This window comes from Leuciscus leuciscus, assembly GCF_965113295.1.
Source record: "Leuciscus leuciscus genome assembly, chromosome: 23".
NCBI classification, from domain to species: Eukaryota; Metazoa; Chordata; class Actinopteri; order Cypriniformes; family Leuciscidae; genus Leuciscus; species Leuciscus leuciscus.
Genome location: NC_138747.1, coordinates 29184819 through 29197451, shown reverse-complemented (window position 1 = coordinate 29197451; position 12633 = coordinate 29184819). Strand labels below are relative to the sequence as shown.

Sequence of the window (12633 nt, the reverse complement as noted above, 5' to 3'; positions counted from 1 at the left end):
TCAAAATAGTCACTTATTTAGTTTTTGAGGGAGTAACACAATTTTATAACGCATTATTTTTAAAACTACATTTCCCCAATGCTGATTGTGGATATTTTGACTCATTAAAGAACAGCCAAAGGGGTTTTGTTAATGTGAAAATGTGATTTGTAACCACAATTTTGATCAGATTTATCCAGTATTTGCTATAAATTGACTCAATCACATGGCTTGTACGTGTACAGTGTGAAGTGATGCTTTTCTAGTCATAAGCACTGGCACTGGCACGAAGCCGAGAGAGAATTAAATGAGGATCTTTCTGATGGTTTGTGCACATAAAAGGGCATCAGTTTTCCTCTGAGCTGTTTAACACACTTTCCCCATCAGCTCCTTTGCTCTCAAAAGTTTTTCCATCATGGTAACAAATATAGCAAACAACAATTTTTCATTATTTAATATTTCAATACATAAAGAAGACTGTTACAGACTGTAACAGCTATGATAAGTCTTGAACATAAAATATCCCATAAATACTGAACAAAGTTTGCTGTACGTTTTTCATATGACATACACTGGTGGTCAAAAGTTTGTAATAATAGACTTTTTTTAATGATTTTTAATGAAGTCTCTTCTGCTCACCAAAGCTGCATTTAATCAAAATGACAGTAAAAGCTGAAATATTATAACAATTTGTTTTCTATTTGAATATATTTTAAAATATAATTTATTCCTGTTATTAGGAATTATAATATCCTGATTTGCTGCTAAAGATTAATTTCTGATTATTATCAATGTTGAAACAGTTTTTGCTGCTTCATATTTTTGTTGAAATCATGATAGGCCATCATTCAAAAGTTTGGGATAAGAACAAAAAAAAACAAAAAAAAGTGCTTTCAATAATTCATCAAATAATCCTGAAAAAAAATTAACAAGATTTTCATAAGTTAAGCAACCAAAAAAAAAAAAAAAATTCAACATGGATAATAAGAACCATTATTAATAATTGAGCAGCAAATCATCATATTAGAATGATTTCTGAAGGATCATGTGACACTGAAGACTGGAGTAATGATACTGAAAATTCAGCTTTGATCACAGGAATAAATTACAGTTAATTTAAATTGTAATATTATTTCACAATATTTCTTAAATATGTCCGCAAAGGTTTAGAATGAGACGGTAAAGTACAACTCAAGCCAAATGTCGTTCCGGTGAGAGACTGTCATTGCACTCATGATGTTTCTGCTTTTCTCAACAATAAGTCAAAAACATCACCATAAAAGGGCATGAATGTCCATATGTTACGCATGACCATCCAAACCCACAGAACTGCCAGTTTCTAGCTTTCCTTTTGTCTCAAGTAACTGTCAAACCTGTGATATCATCTGTAATGAAACAAAGTGATTGCTTCCCTTTCCCCTTTCTCATGAAAATGAAAACTCTTCCAAAAAATAAAACTTTGTAGATAAGTATGATATATATTTTTTTTTTCTCCTAAAAAACCCAACATTTAAATATGCCACTATACATTATGAAACTAGAATCATAAAAGGACATAAAATGATGCGCAAAAAATAAAACTTGCATAATATCTTTGTCATATCTTCCCAGCAAGCGCCTCAACGACTTTCTCAATAACGCTGGAGTCCAAGTAAGCGATGATTCCTCCCCGGTTGGCCCATCTGTCCACCCCTTGTCTGTGTGTGTGTGGTTGATGGTACGTGAGTTGAGTGGTGTGACCCGTGACACACTGGCTCAGATCAGACACTCCTCCACCCAGCGCCCGCAGCACCGCATGAGGAGCGCACGAGTCCCACTTAAACGTGCTCCCCTCCGACAGCACGTACACGTCCACCCGACCCCGCACCACACACAGGAGCTTGTATCCCGCGCCCGCCGCGTACATCAGCGATCCGTTGGGAAGCGTTGCGAGCGCGTTCTTCACAGCGGGCCTCTCGCTGGAGCTCAGCAGAACCGACAAACGCTCGCTCGGAGGATTCGACGGCCGAGTGAACGAGCACACGTTCACATCTCCATACGAGACACCCCAGATGTGCTGGCCTTTCCATCTACAATCAGGACAAAATCAGGACATTATGTAATACAGTAACCAACGTATTGGGTCATGATAGCTTCAATCTTTCTTACTGTGTTTTTGACCCACACTCGATAGCAGTGGTTAAACAACTGATTTCTTCTTGAAATTTTGAGACTCTTTCACATAAACGTGCATCGGACGCGTACATTTGAAGCCTTTCCGAAACACATCTCTAACATTAGCCACATTTGGGCCAAAACTCTATGTAATCAGATTACTTTTTTGATGCGATGAGTAAAAAGTAACACGTTACAAGTGCCGTGCATGATGTAATCAGATTACTTTTTTTGATGTGATGAGTAAAGCATTTATAAATTGACACATTAATATTGGAGTTACTAAAAAGTAATGCGTCAGCTTAAATAATTTGCTTTTTTTTTTTAACTGATGAATTAAAGCGAAGTGTATAAAAGGCAGGCAATGTTTTGACGTGTACATTTGTGCAGCCTTTCCAAAACGCATCTATTGGTCATTATGGATATGGTTTCATTTTTTCAACCGTTCGGAGAATTCCGGACCGAGAACGGTTCATTATGGTGCTGTGCCGAACCAAGCTCAAGTGGGAATATAACTGAAACCGTTCGGCGAGTCGGTGCAAAAGCAGCTATTGATTTTTATTGGGGTTCAAATTGACATGGTTTCCATGAACTTCACCAAAAATCAACATTTTGTAAAACAGTAAAGAGTCAGGTAAAACAGAAAACCTTCATTAGAGCTGGTCAAACACTAATACATGAGAAATTATGAAATTTAAGACTCAAGGTTTACTCAAAATTGAAGAATATTCCATGCAAAATACTCAATTTCTTCATTTATTTGAGTTTCATAGTCAAAAAGTCTGTGAAATGCTGTTTTTGGATCTCTCAATTACTATTTTGTTGCAGCACTGAAAAGAAGTGTGAGAAAACCAATACTTTTAAAGCTTGGGGTCCAGATGTAAAGGCAGTATTTACACAAATAATGTTAGATACTATTTATACTTAGTTGTAGTTATTTGTACCCCAGAATGGAAATAGTCACCACAAGTAGTGATAAAAAAACATCAAGAATGTTTTAATTTAGTGTCTGTGCAGCTAATTTTGAACATAAAGATATTCTGGTCAAATTGACCTTTTTTTTTTTTTTTTTTTTTTGTAGTTCTTAATTTCTCATATTTGATTTTTTGTGTGTCTCTGACAAGCTACAAAAAGCGGTTTTTTTACATGAATCTTTAGGGAGTTTTTATGTTGTTGTTGTTTATTTTTGGCGAATTGCTCTTTAAATTGACCCATTGGTTTGCATGTAAAAGCGGCCCGGTATCGTCTTAGTTTAACATGGTTGTGTGTATTCCTCCTCCTACGATTAAATAAAGACCATTTATTTTGGACACTACTTTGTTTCATCGTGCATTCTCTACCACTCACTAGCCGCGTTTCCACTGTCGGCCAGGGCCGGGCCGTGCTAGTGCGTGCCAGGGCCAGTCGCGTTTCCACTGTCACTTCCGGGGCTTGATCGGGGCTTACTCGGGGCCAACGGCCAGGATTTCTGGCCCGTCGAATACCTTGGGCCAGAGCGGGCCAGCTCGGGCTAGAGGAGTGGTTACGAACAGAGGCGGAGTTCACCTGAGTCGAGAGACGGCAGCGCCGGATAATTCTGTCAGCATTAAAGACTTTTAAAATGATTTAACTCGCGTTCATGTTTGAATGCTTTGTGTTTGTGATGCAAAAGACTATGCCCGCTAACCATTACCATAGTAAACATAGTAAACGCTTGAAGATACGCATAGTAAAAGAAATCAGACCAATCATAAAGGCTATCACAGTCATGTTTTTATTTTATCTGTCAGTATATATCTGTATTGGAGTTGAGAGAGTGCTTAAGCTCCTCAGGTCGTATTTTTGGTGGCATATATTTGTAGAAATGATCATTCTTTCTAAATGTGATGTAAATATGTCCTGTAACTACCAGATAAACAGTAACAGACGCGACTGAAGAAGTAAGTGTGTCCTCTTTCTTTTGTGAAATAGACCTAACGGTAATTTATTTCTGAGTGACTAATGTGCAATTTTGACATAAATTAATTCATTATGATCAATGTATCACTTTTTATTGTAAACCTGTGGTAAAACATCGATGCTTGGGTTTTAAATATTCAAGTAAACAACAAAAATGCCAGCAAATGGCCGCTTTTATCATGTTTGTTTTCAACGCTGTTTCCAGTGATTTCTGATTAGTTTTCTGATAAAACTTCCATTTGTTGGTGAATGGGTTAGTGTGAATTTGTTCCAGAGAGGCGTGTTACGGGCGTGTTTTAGTGAAGCGCTGTGGAGCTTCTGGCCCGACAGTGGAAACGCAGGCCCGGTGCTATTAGCCCGAGGCTATCAGCCCGGCACGGCCCGTTTAAAGCCCTAGCTGGCCCGGCCCTGGCCCGACAGTGGAAACGCAGGCCCGGTGCTATTAGCCCGAGGCTATCAGCCCGGCACGGCCCGTTTAAAGCCCTGGCTCGCACTGGCCCGACAGTGGAAACGCGGCTACTGTGACAGATATGGAATAAAGTAATAATTGTAGTTCTTGAAACTCTTAATCAGTATAATTTCTCCATTCTCAAATAGTTTAAGACTTAAAATTAACTGTTGGATTTTTTTAACTGCATTTTTGGTGTCAAACTCAATCACTTAAGTGATACTTAGAGATTTAATTAAGGTCTTTATTTATTTATTATCGTGATATTTACAAAGAGTGTAATAAACCCCTTTAGCTGTGACTACACTTACACACAGTAAAGCAGCGCTCTTACCCTTTACCCGTGGAGTCTTTGCGGTTGAACGGCTGGTTTATGACACCCATGATTGGTTGGCCAGTGGCCCGTAAATAAACCCCAATCAGAACCAGAGCACACGGGAGTCCAGAAGGACAAAAGCCTTCATCCGGCTCCTCTTCCTCTTTCCCTTCAATGTACTGACTTGTCCCGTCTGTTCAAAGAAAATAACCAAATACATCTGTTGATTAACAATTAACACACTGAGAAAAAATAAGGAATTTAACCTGTTTGAACTTTTGTTTTCTATTCTACAGGTTGAACTGTTTCAAAACAAGGTTTCCAGTGTCAGCCAGTTTCTGTAGTCATTTTTCACATAGTTTTAACATGACTATCTCCTGTACATGCCTGCAACTAGTTCTGCAACTACTGAACAATGACACACCTGACTGACTGATCAGTTAAACACAGTTAAGTTAATGAGATAGTTCACCTAATAATTAAAATTAGCCCATGATTTACTCACCCTGAAGCCATCCTAGGTGTAAATGACATTCTTCTTTTAGACGAATACAATCAGAGTTATATAAAAAAATGTCCTGGCTCTTCCCAGCTGAGGCCGTACGCACCGACTTACGCCAAAAGAGTAACACTTGAACTTGACGCACAATATAATGATGAAGGCGGTTGCCCAGTCCTGTTTGTTTGAACAGCGAGAGGCGTCAAAGCTTACGCTACTCTTACATGATACAGGCGTCACTCTTTTGGTTGATATTTTACTTAAACCAACGTCACGCTTCGCTTCAGAAGGCCTTTATTAACCCCTCTGAGCCGTTTGGGACACTTTTATGATGGATAGATGCACTAGTATGGACTTCAAAAAAATTGTGCCCATTCACTCCCATTATAAAGCTCGGAAGAGCCAGGACATTTTTTTTATATAACTCCGACTGTATTCGTCTGATAGAAGAATGTCATATACACCCAGGATGGCTTCCATGAGAGTAAATCAAGGGAACTTTTTTGGGTGAACTATCCCTTTAAGACTAAAAATTAGATGACTAACTTGTAAGACTAGTCTAAGCAGTTACAGTCTAAGCAGAATGCTGTACAACCAATGTCTAAGTTAAACCAATTATTTAATTTTATGGACAGAAAATAAGAAATGCATTACCGATGGGATCAATCCAGATGCCCACGTCGGCTGGGCTGATTGACAGCTGCAGAGATTCGGCGGTTTCGTCTCTGAGCTGAAGGTCCTGATGGATGGCTTTGCTCAGGAGGGACGCGGCGGTTTGATCCCCATCCAGGACTTTAGCCAACAGAGCAGTCGTGTCCTGTTCCCGAGCGCAGACCGTCACAGTAACACTCTCCCCTGATGGACATACAATCACAATTTATTCCATTAATACATTAACTCTGAGTTTGAGTGTTCTTTGCCATCACAGAAGCATAGTTTTAAAAAAAATCTAAAAATAGCTTGGAATCAGCAGTAAAAAATTATATATAAAAAAAAAAAAAAAAAATCTAAAAATAGCTTGGAATCAGCAGTAAAAAATAATAATAAAAAAAAAAAAAAAATCTAAAAAATAGCTTGGAATCAGCAGTAAAAAATTATAATAAAAAAAAAAAAAAAAAATCTAAAAATAGCTTGGAATCAGCAGTAAAAAATAATAATAAAAAAAAATAAAAAATCTAAAAAATAGCTTGGAATCAGCAGTAAAAAATAAATAAAAAAAAAATCTAAAAATAGCTTGGAATAAGCAGTAAAAAAAAAAAAGAAAAGAAAAGAAGCTTGGAATCAGCAGTTAAAAAATATATTAAAAAAAGAATAGCTTGGAATCACCAGTTAAATAAAAAAAGATATATGTAATAATCTAAAAATAGCTTGTAATAAGCAGTAAAAAAAAAAAAAATAGCTTGGAATCACCAGTTAAATAAAAATAAAAATAATAATCTAAAAATAGCTTGGAATAAGCAGTAAAAAAGAAAAAAAGAAAGAAAAAAAAGAGCTTGGAATAAGCAGTAAAATAAAAGAAAAATATTATTCTTTTTAATTGCTTGGAATCGGCAGTTAAAATTGTTTCAGAAAATTTCTAAATTAGAATAGAACTACATGTTTTTTAGGCAGTAACGTTCTTCAGAAACTACATGGAAACATCCTAAACTGTAAATGACTATAAAACCTATGACTTAAAACTAATTTGCTACTCAAATTTTGACACATTCTCCCCCCCCCCCCTAAATGATAAACCTCAAGTTTCAGCCTATAAATGATTATGCATGTTATATAACTGGCAGATGGCCTCAATGAAAATGCAAATTCACTCTCTAAAAGTAGGTGGCACTTATGGAAAAGTAGAAATATGGAAAATACACTTATGGAAAATTGACCGCAGTTACTCCTGTACACAAAGCATCTCTGCGCTACTTTATTAGGCACCATACAGTGAGAAGATGAAAAGAAAAAGCAATTAGAATTTCTGAACATTCATATACGCCCTCATAAAAAACCTCCTTTCAAAATTTCACAGAAAGGTGACGAGTTATGAAGTGCAGGTATGAAGACAATGACACGTTATTCCCAGGCATCTCGTGAACGCCTCAAAACAGACATTTGCATTACTATCTCATGCTAAATATTCTTTAGGTCCTCCAATATCCTCATACTTCCATAATGATATCTATGATTCTTCTATCATCTCGAAACCATTTGCCTACAAGGTGCTCCGGCCACATCCTCCCCACTGGCTTTATCCCACCCATCTGATTTAAAAATGGTTTGCATAACCTCAAATCCTGGCATAAGCCATATGTATTAGTATTATCTGGGGACCTCGTATGATTTAGAAATTACCCATTCGCACGGGATAACCGAAGCCTGTGATTTTACTCGAATTTACTGACTCATATCCCGGATATGATGTCAATAGGCTATTGCTTGGAAATATCTTGTCGTTATTATAGGTCTAGCTGTATGATGTATCATAAACATATCGACTGCCATACATGTCATCCATCTCCATCTAATCATTCTTTTTGTTTTTGCTCTTCTGATGGTTTTCAACTTTCTCTTTCTGCAAATTGTATAGTTGTATGGTGTATAGCGATATGACCCAGCACCCAAAATACTATCAAAACACTCTAACACAGCCTCCATTCTTCACGAAAGATGGATAAAAAGGCGCACAGGATTCAAAAACGTTGAAAAAATTAGAAACGACCTGCCAAATCACAGACATGGCCGATTCGCACGGGATTAAGATCACAGACAACCTCCGCAATTATTACAAATGACTAGAGGTCACCAGGTAATACTAGTCCCGTGCGAGTAGGGCTATACACACCCCCATGAATCAGGCTAAAAACTGTGATCGGAAACATTTGCTTGAGTTTGGTGTAAACAGTGCCTGTGAGAGCACTTCCTGCATCATGCATCTTAACAGGGAGTCCCACAAGGCTCTGTACTAGGCCAATCCTATGTTGTCTACAACAGAATGCTTGGATCCTTTATGAAATCATATCGTTTCTCATACCACTGCTACAAGGACAGCACACCTCAACATACCGTACTTCAACTCAGAATTTAACGTTCGCATAATTTGATCTGATTCTACTTTTCCAAATAATCATCTAAACAACTTCTGCATGCAAAGAAATGTTAATTATATTGTCACACAATCCACATTATGCCAGCTGTCCATATTTCAGTTGAGTTCAAATGCATGTGCCTCGTAACCTTAATCACTTTATTTTTCAGTCCTGTTCCCCATGTACATACTATGTACTTATTATAGTATTTACAATAACCAGGTAATAACCAAGTAACGAACTGTAATAAAGTGCAACCCTTTCAGTGACATCTCTTTTCTTCTCTGATCACATGTTTACTGGCGCCAGCCCAGGGTGAGGCAAACTGTCAATCACATGAGATCCAACAACAGCAAACCATCCAACCAACTCCCTATGGACAAAATCAAGCCCACCCCCCCACTCACATTTGTTATTTTTCCAGAAGCCGTTCCACTCGGATACACGTTACAGTAGGGAAGAAAAGACCATCGCATGTCTGCCGTTTCATGCTGACTTAAAGAGTCAAAGATCAAGTGCCACAAGAGCGGTGAATGACATTTCAATATAATTGCAATATGAAATCCTTTCAAATGCAGCACAATTAAAAAGAAATACAGGGTAACTCACCAAGCCCGTTCTCAAACTTGTTTGACTCCTCTCCATGAATAAAGCCTGTCAATTCTGGAAACTAGAATCATAAAGCAAGAATGAAGAATGTTTAGCCCTCAACAGAAACTGATCAGTTTAATTCAAATAAATTTTGATCTCAATGAGAGCTTTATTTTTAAGAACCTTGGCACAAACATCATGGCGAATCATTTCCTGTATCACCACATCAGCAAGCGTCTTGAAGTCCTGGACGAACTTCTTGTTTTTGTCAGCTCCTGTCTTTTCCTGTACGAGGAGCTCAAAAAGAGACGCTTCTTGACGACAGACGCGAGCCACATTTGCAGCTTTTTCTGCCACGCTCAGGAGTGACCGCAGCAACTCTGCCATACTGGAGACCTGTGGATCACAAATACTCAAGCTGTATAGATCTCATAGTCATAATGATGCTGTTCAACCCCTTAAGTGTCACTTAAAACCCATTTACCACATAATGGTTTTGCATAACCATTAAAATGCACATTCCGAACTTAAATGGTTGTAATTCAAGAAGGCTTTGGAATATAGACGTAAGATTGGACTTGTTTTACATTTGGCAGATTTTTTGTAAATGTGAAATAAATTAAGAAAATGAAACAGAAAAAAATTTATACATTTTGAGTTTATGAAAATGTACCGTGTAAAAATGTAATTCTTCATATTTTATATAAAATATATATTTTCAAAACATGCTGTACTCTAAAAGAAAATCAAAGGCAAAAAATCTGAACAAGTTGTGTTCCTAATTTTAGGTTGATATCTCAAAAACAATTAGCTTTCAGTAAGATTCTTTTTTTTTTTTTTTAAGTATGTCAGTTTCAACACTAAATGGGGTCAAGAGAAAATCAGGTCAAGCTTCAAAAATATGATCAACCTAAAAAGAGCTCCAACTGGGACAAAAACTTTAAGATCACGACGAACACCCGAGGACAATGACAGACGAAGATGTCTTTGTGCAAATCAATCACAGGAAATGCCTCACAGATGTCTAACACATGAGTTTACTGAGTGTCACGCCTATATACTATAGTTGCTAAGAGATTTGATAAGCCATCATAACACTGAAGACAAATTTAATGTAAAGTGATTTAAACAGTGAGTGTATTGTATGAATGTACACATGCATGCTGCTTGTTCAACTTTGGACTCAAATATTGGGAATGGTGCAAATTAATGCAAATAGACATGCAAATGTATGACATCAATACATAGTGAAAATGATATCAGGATATACTTAAATCGATATTTTAATGATTTAATTCTTTAAAAAGCAATTCACAGATGTGGTGAACGGATATTAGAAATTTGTTCATAATGTTACACTGTTTACATCACCTTTACAGACACGCAAAAACAAAGACACAGAACCCAAGCACGTATACATGAACACACACACACACACACACACACACACACACACACACACACACACACACATCTGTATAGAATCACTTGTATTTGTATTACTGACTTGCATTATTATTATTGGACTTGTATTATTACTGGATAGACCTAACATTAACAAATAAAGTAAACACATAATAATTGCAGCTCATACCGTTGAAATGAATCCGCAGTGTTGTCCTCGAGTTGAAGTCGCGCGCTTCCTATATGTCACTGTAACTGAATCTGATCCTGTGTCTGAGGGCGCGCGCACACATCATCATCTCAGAAGCGTGACCTGCGGATTCCTCTTATTAAACTCAACTCAAGATAACGGAAACGCCTCGGAAATGAGCGCATTTCCCCGCCTTTCCACCGCACACGTCATTCGCATACGATTGTCGCATTCGCCCCCTAGCGGCAAATTGGTCGTGAAGCAAAGCAACTCTCGGCTATTCACAATGGTAAAATGAATGATTTTAATTAATGTAATGCATGCATGCATGCATGAATATATCCACACAAAACAAATGACCCTCAACACATCTAAAATAAAAACACAGTCGATTTTATAGAGCTAATCAATAAAAATATTAATTTAATAATTATAAAATAATTATTTCTGCCTTAATTATTAATAACCTCCATTTTACAGAAATGTCGTTTACAGAATAAGGTTAAAGAGTTAAAATATTGGTCATTCTGTCTAGCTTCGCGCTCATTGTTTTGATTAGAATACATCACATCCGGTCGACCGGTCACATACGGTCTAGCCGCAGAAGTTTCGATATTTCAACGCATCGAAACTCAAATCGGATCTGAAATTTCCGCATACGCAAATGATCGGAACAGAGCCATTAAATACGGCGGTCTATAGGAGTGTCGTAACTCTGTTTTTCAACCGGCTCCTGGATCGGAACTGGATCCCGTACTACTCTCCATTGGAAATGAATGACTTCCGGTCCGACGGCTGTCCGCTGTCATGTCCTGTGCAGTGGAAAGACGGCTTCAGTGCAGGAGGAGGAGCTCGTTCATCAATACCGCCCTCTGCAGGAGACGAACGTGCATTTCATTCTGATAAACTAAGCTTTAATCAATAAGTCAACTGGAACAACCAGGGACGTGCAGAGAGTTCTTCTTCTTCTTCTGGTGTTTTATGGCGGATTGGCAAGCCATCGTAAAAGGTGCATTACCATTATGTGGAGTGCACATAGTTTTGGAAGAATTGAAAGAAATTAACGAGGGACAAAAAATAATATAAAAATAAATAAATTATAAAACACACACACAACAGCTAGATTCTATTCATTGATCCCGTTTTAATTTTTTTATATTTAAATAATAACTCTTGATTGTCTTGCCTCGTTTCCTAACAATCGCCTACTTTTATTGAATTCCCATCCATCCTACTTCTTGAATTAACTGTCGCCTCTCCCTTACATATGCAGCACACTCAGAAATAATATGCTGCACTGTTTCTCTGGATCTCCGCATTTGTCACAATTACCTGTTTCCCTATTTTATAAATGTAATGCAGTGTGACCAATTCTTAACCTTGAAATAATTATATATTTTTTCCTATTTCCATTTCTTTTCCTCTCATTTCCAACACACTCCTGAATCTGATAAAGATGTCTTGCTTTAGATTCATTATTCCATATCATTTGCCATTTCTTACTAATTTCGATTGATGTCAATCTCTTGATTTTCTGATTTACTTAAAGATACATTCATTTCCATTTGTGGATGATTTAATGCTTTCTTTGCCAGCTGTTCTACTTCCTCATTTCCATCCACACCCACATGTGCTGGCACCCAGAGCAAGTATACCAACACCACTAACTGCCTTGTTCTAAATAGACATTGTAAAACTTAAAATATTAAATCTTGCAGAGTTTCAGATTTTCATGCAGTGGGGGCTCAAATGTAAAAAAAAAAAGGGGCATATGCTCATCGTTGCATTTATTTGATCAAAAATACAGAAAAAAACAGTAATAATATGAAATATTACTTCAATTTAAAAGAATGGTTTTCGATTTTTTTAATATACTTATAACCTTTGATACTTTTTCAGGATTCTGAGTTTAAAAAGTTAAAAAAGAACAGAATTTATTAAAAATAGAAATCTTTTGTATATAACATACACTACCGTTCAAAAGTTTGGGGTCAGCATTTTCTTTCTTTAAAAAAATAAAATAAATTAATACTTTTATTCAGC

General features: G+C 37.0%; 1 protein-coding gene across 1 annotated transcript; it reads right to left on the bottom strand.

The window, feature by feature from the left end:
* Positions 1–418: 418 nt before the first annotated feature.
* inpp1 (inositol polyphosphate-1-phosphatase) lies at positions 419–11406 on the bottom strand. The gene is made up of 6 exons (XM_082156530.1): positions 10591–11406; positions 9180–9392; positions 9015–9075; positions 5989–6189; positions 4854–5028; positions 419–2048 (listed from the first exon to the last, which is right to left on the bottom strand). The coding sequence occupies exons 2-6, from the start codon at positions 9381–9383 to the stop codon at positions 1577–1579; spliced, it is 1113 nt and encodes a 370-aa protein (XP_082012656.1). The 5' UTR covers positions 9384–9392; positions 10591–11406; the 3' UTR covers positions 419–1576.
* Positions 11407–12633: the final 1227 nt, after the last annotated feature.

Excerpts from the sequence above, each read along its gene's own strand:
- inpp1 (XM_082156530.1), bottom strand. The coding sequence starts at position 9,383 with ATGGCAGAGTTGCTGCGGTCACTCCTGAGCGTGGCAGAAAAAGCTGCA. Across the intron at positions 6,190-9,014 it reads CAAGTTTGAGAACGGGCTTG|GGGAGAGTGTTACTGTGACG; the intron begins GTGAGTTACCCT and ends TATGTCCATCAG. Across the intron at positions 2,049-4,853 it reads AAAGACTCCACGGGTAAAGG|ATGGAAAGGCCAGCACATCT; the intron begins GTAAGAGCGCTG and ends TCCTGATTGTAG.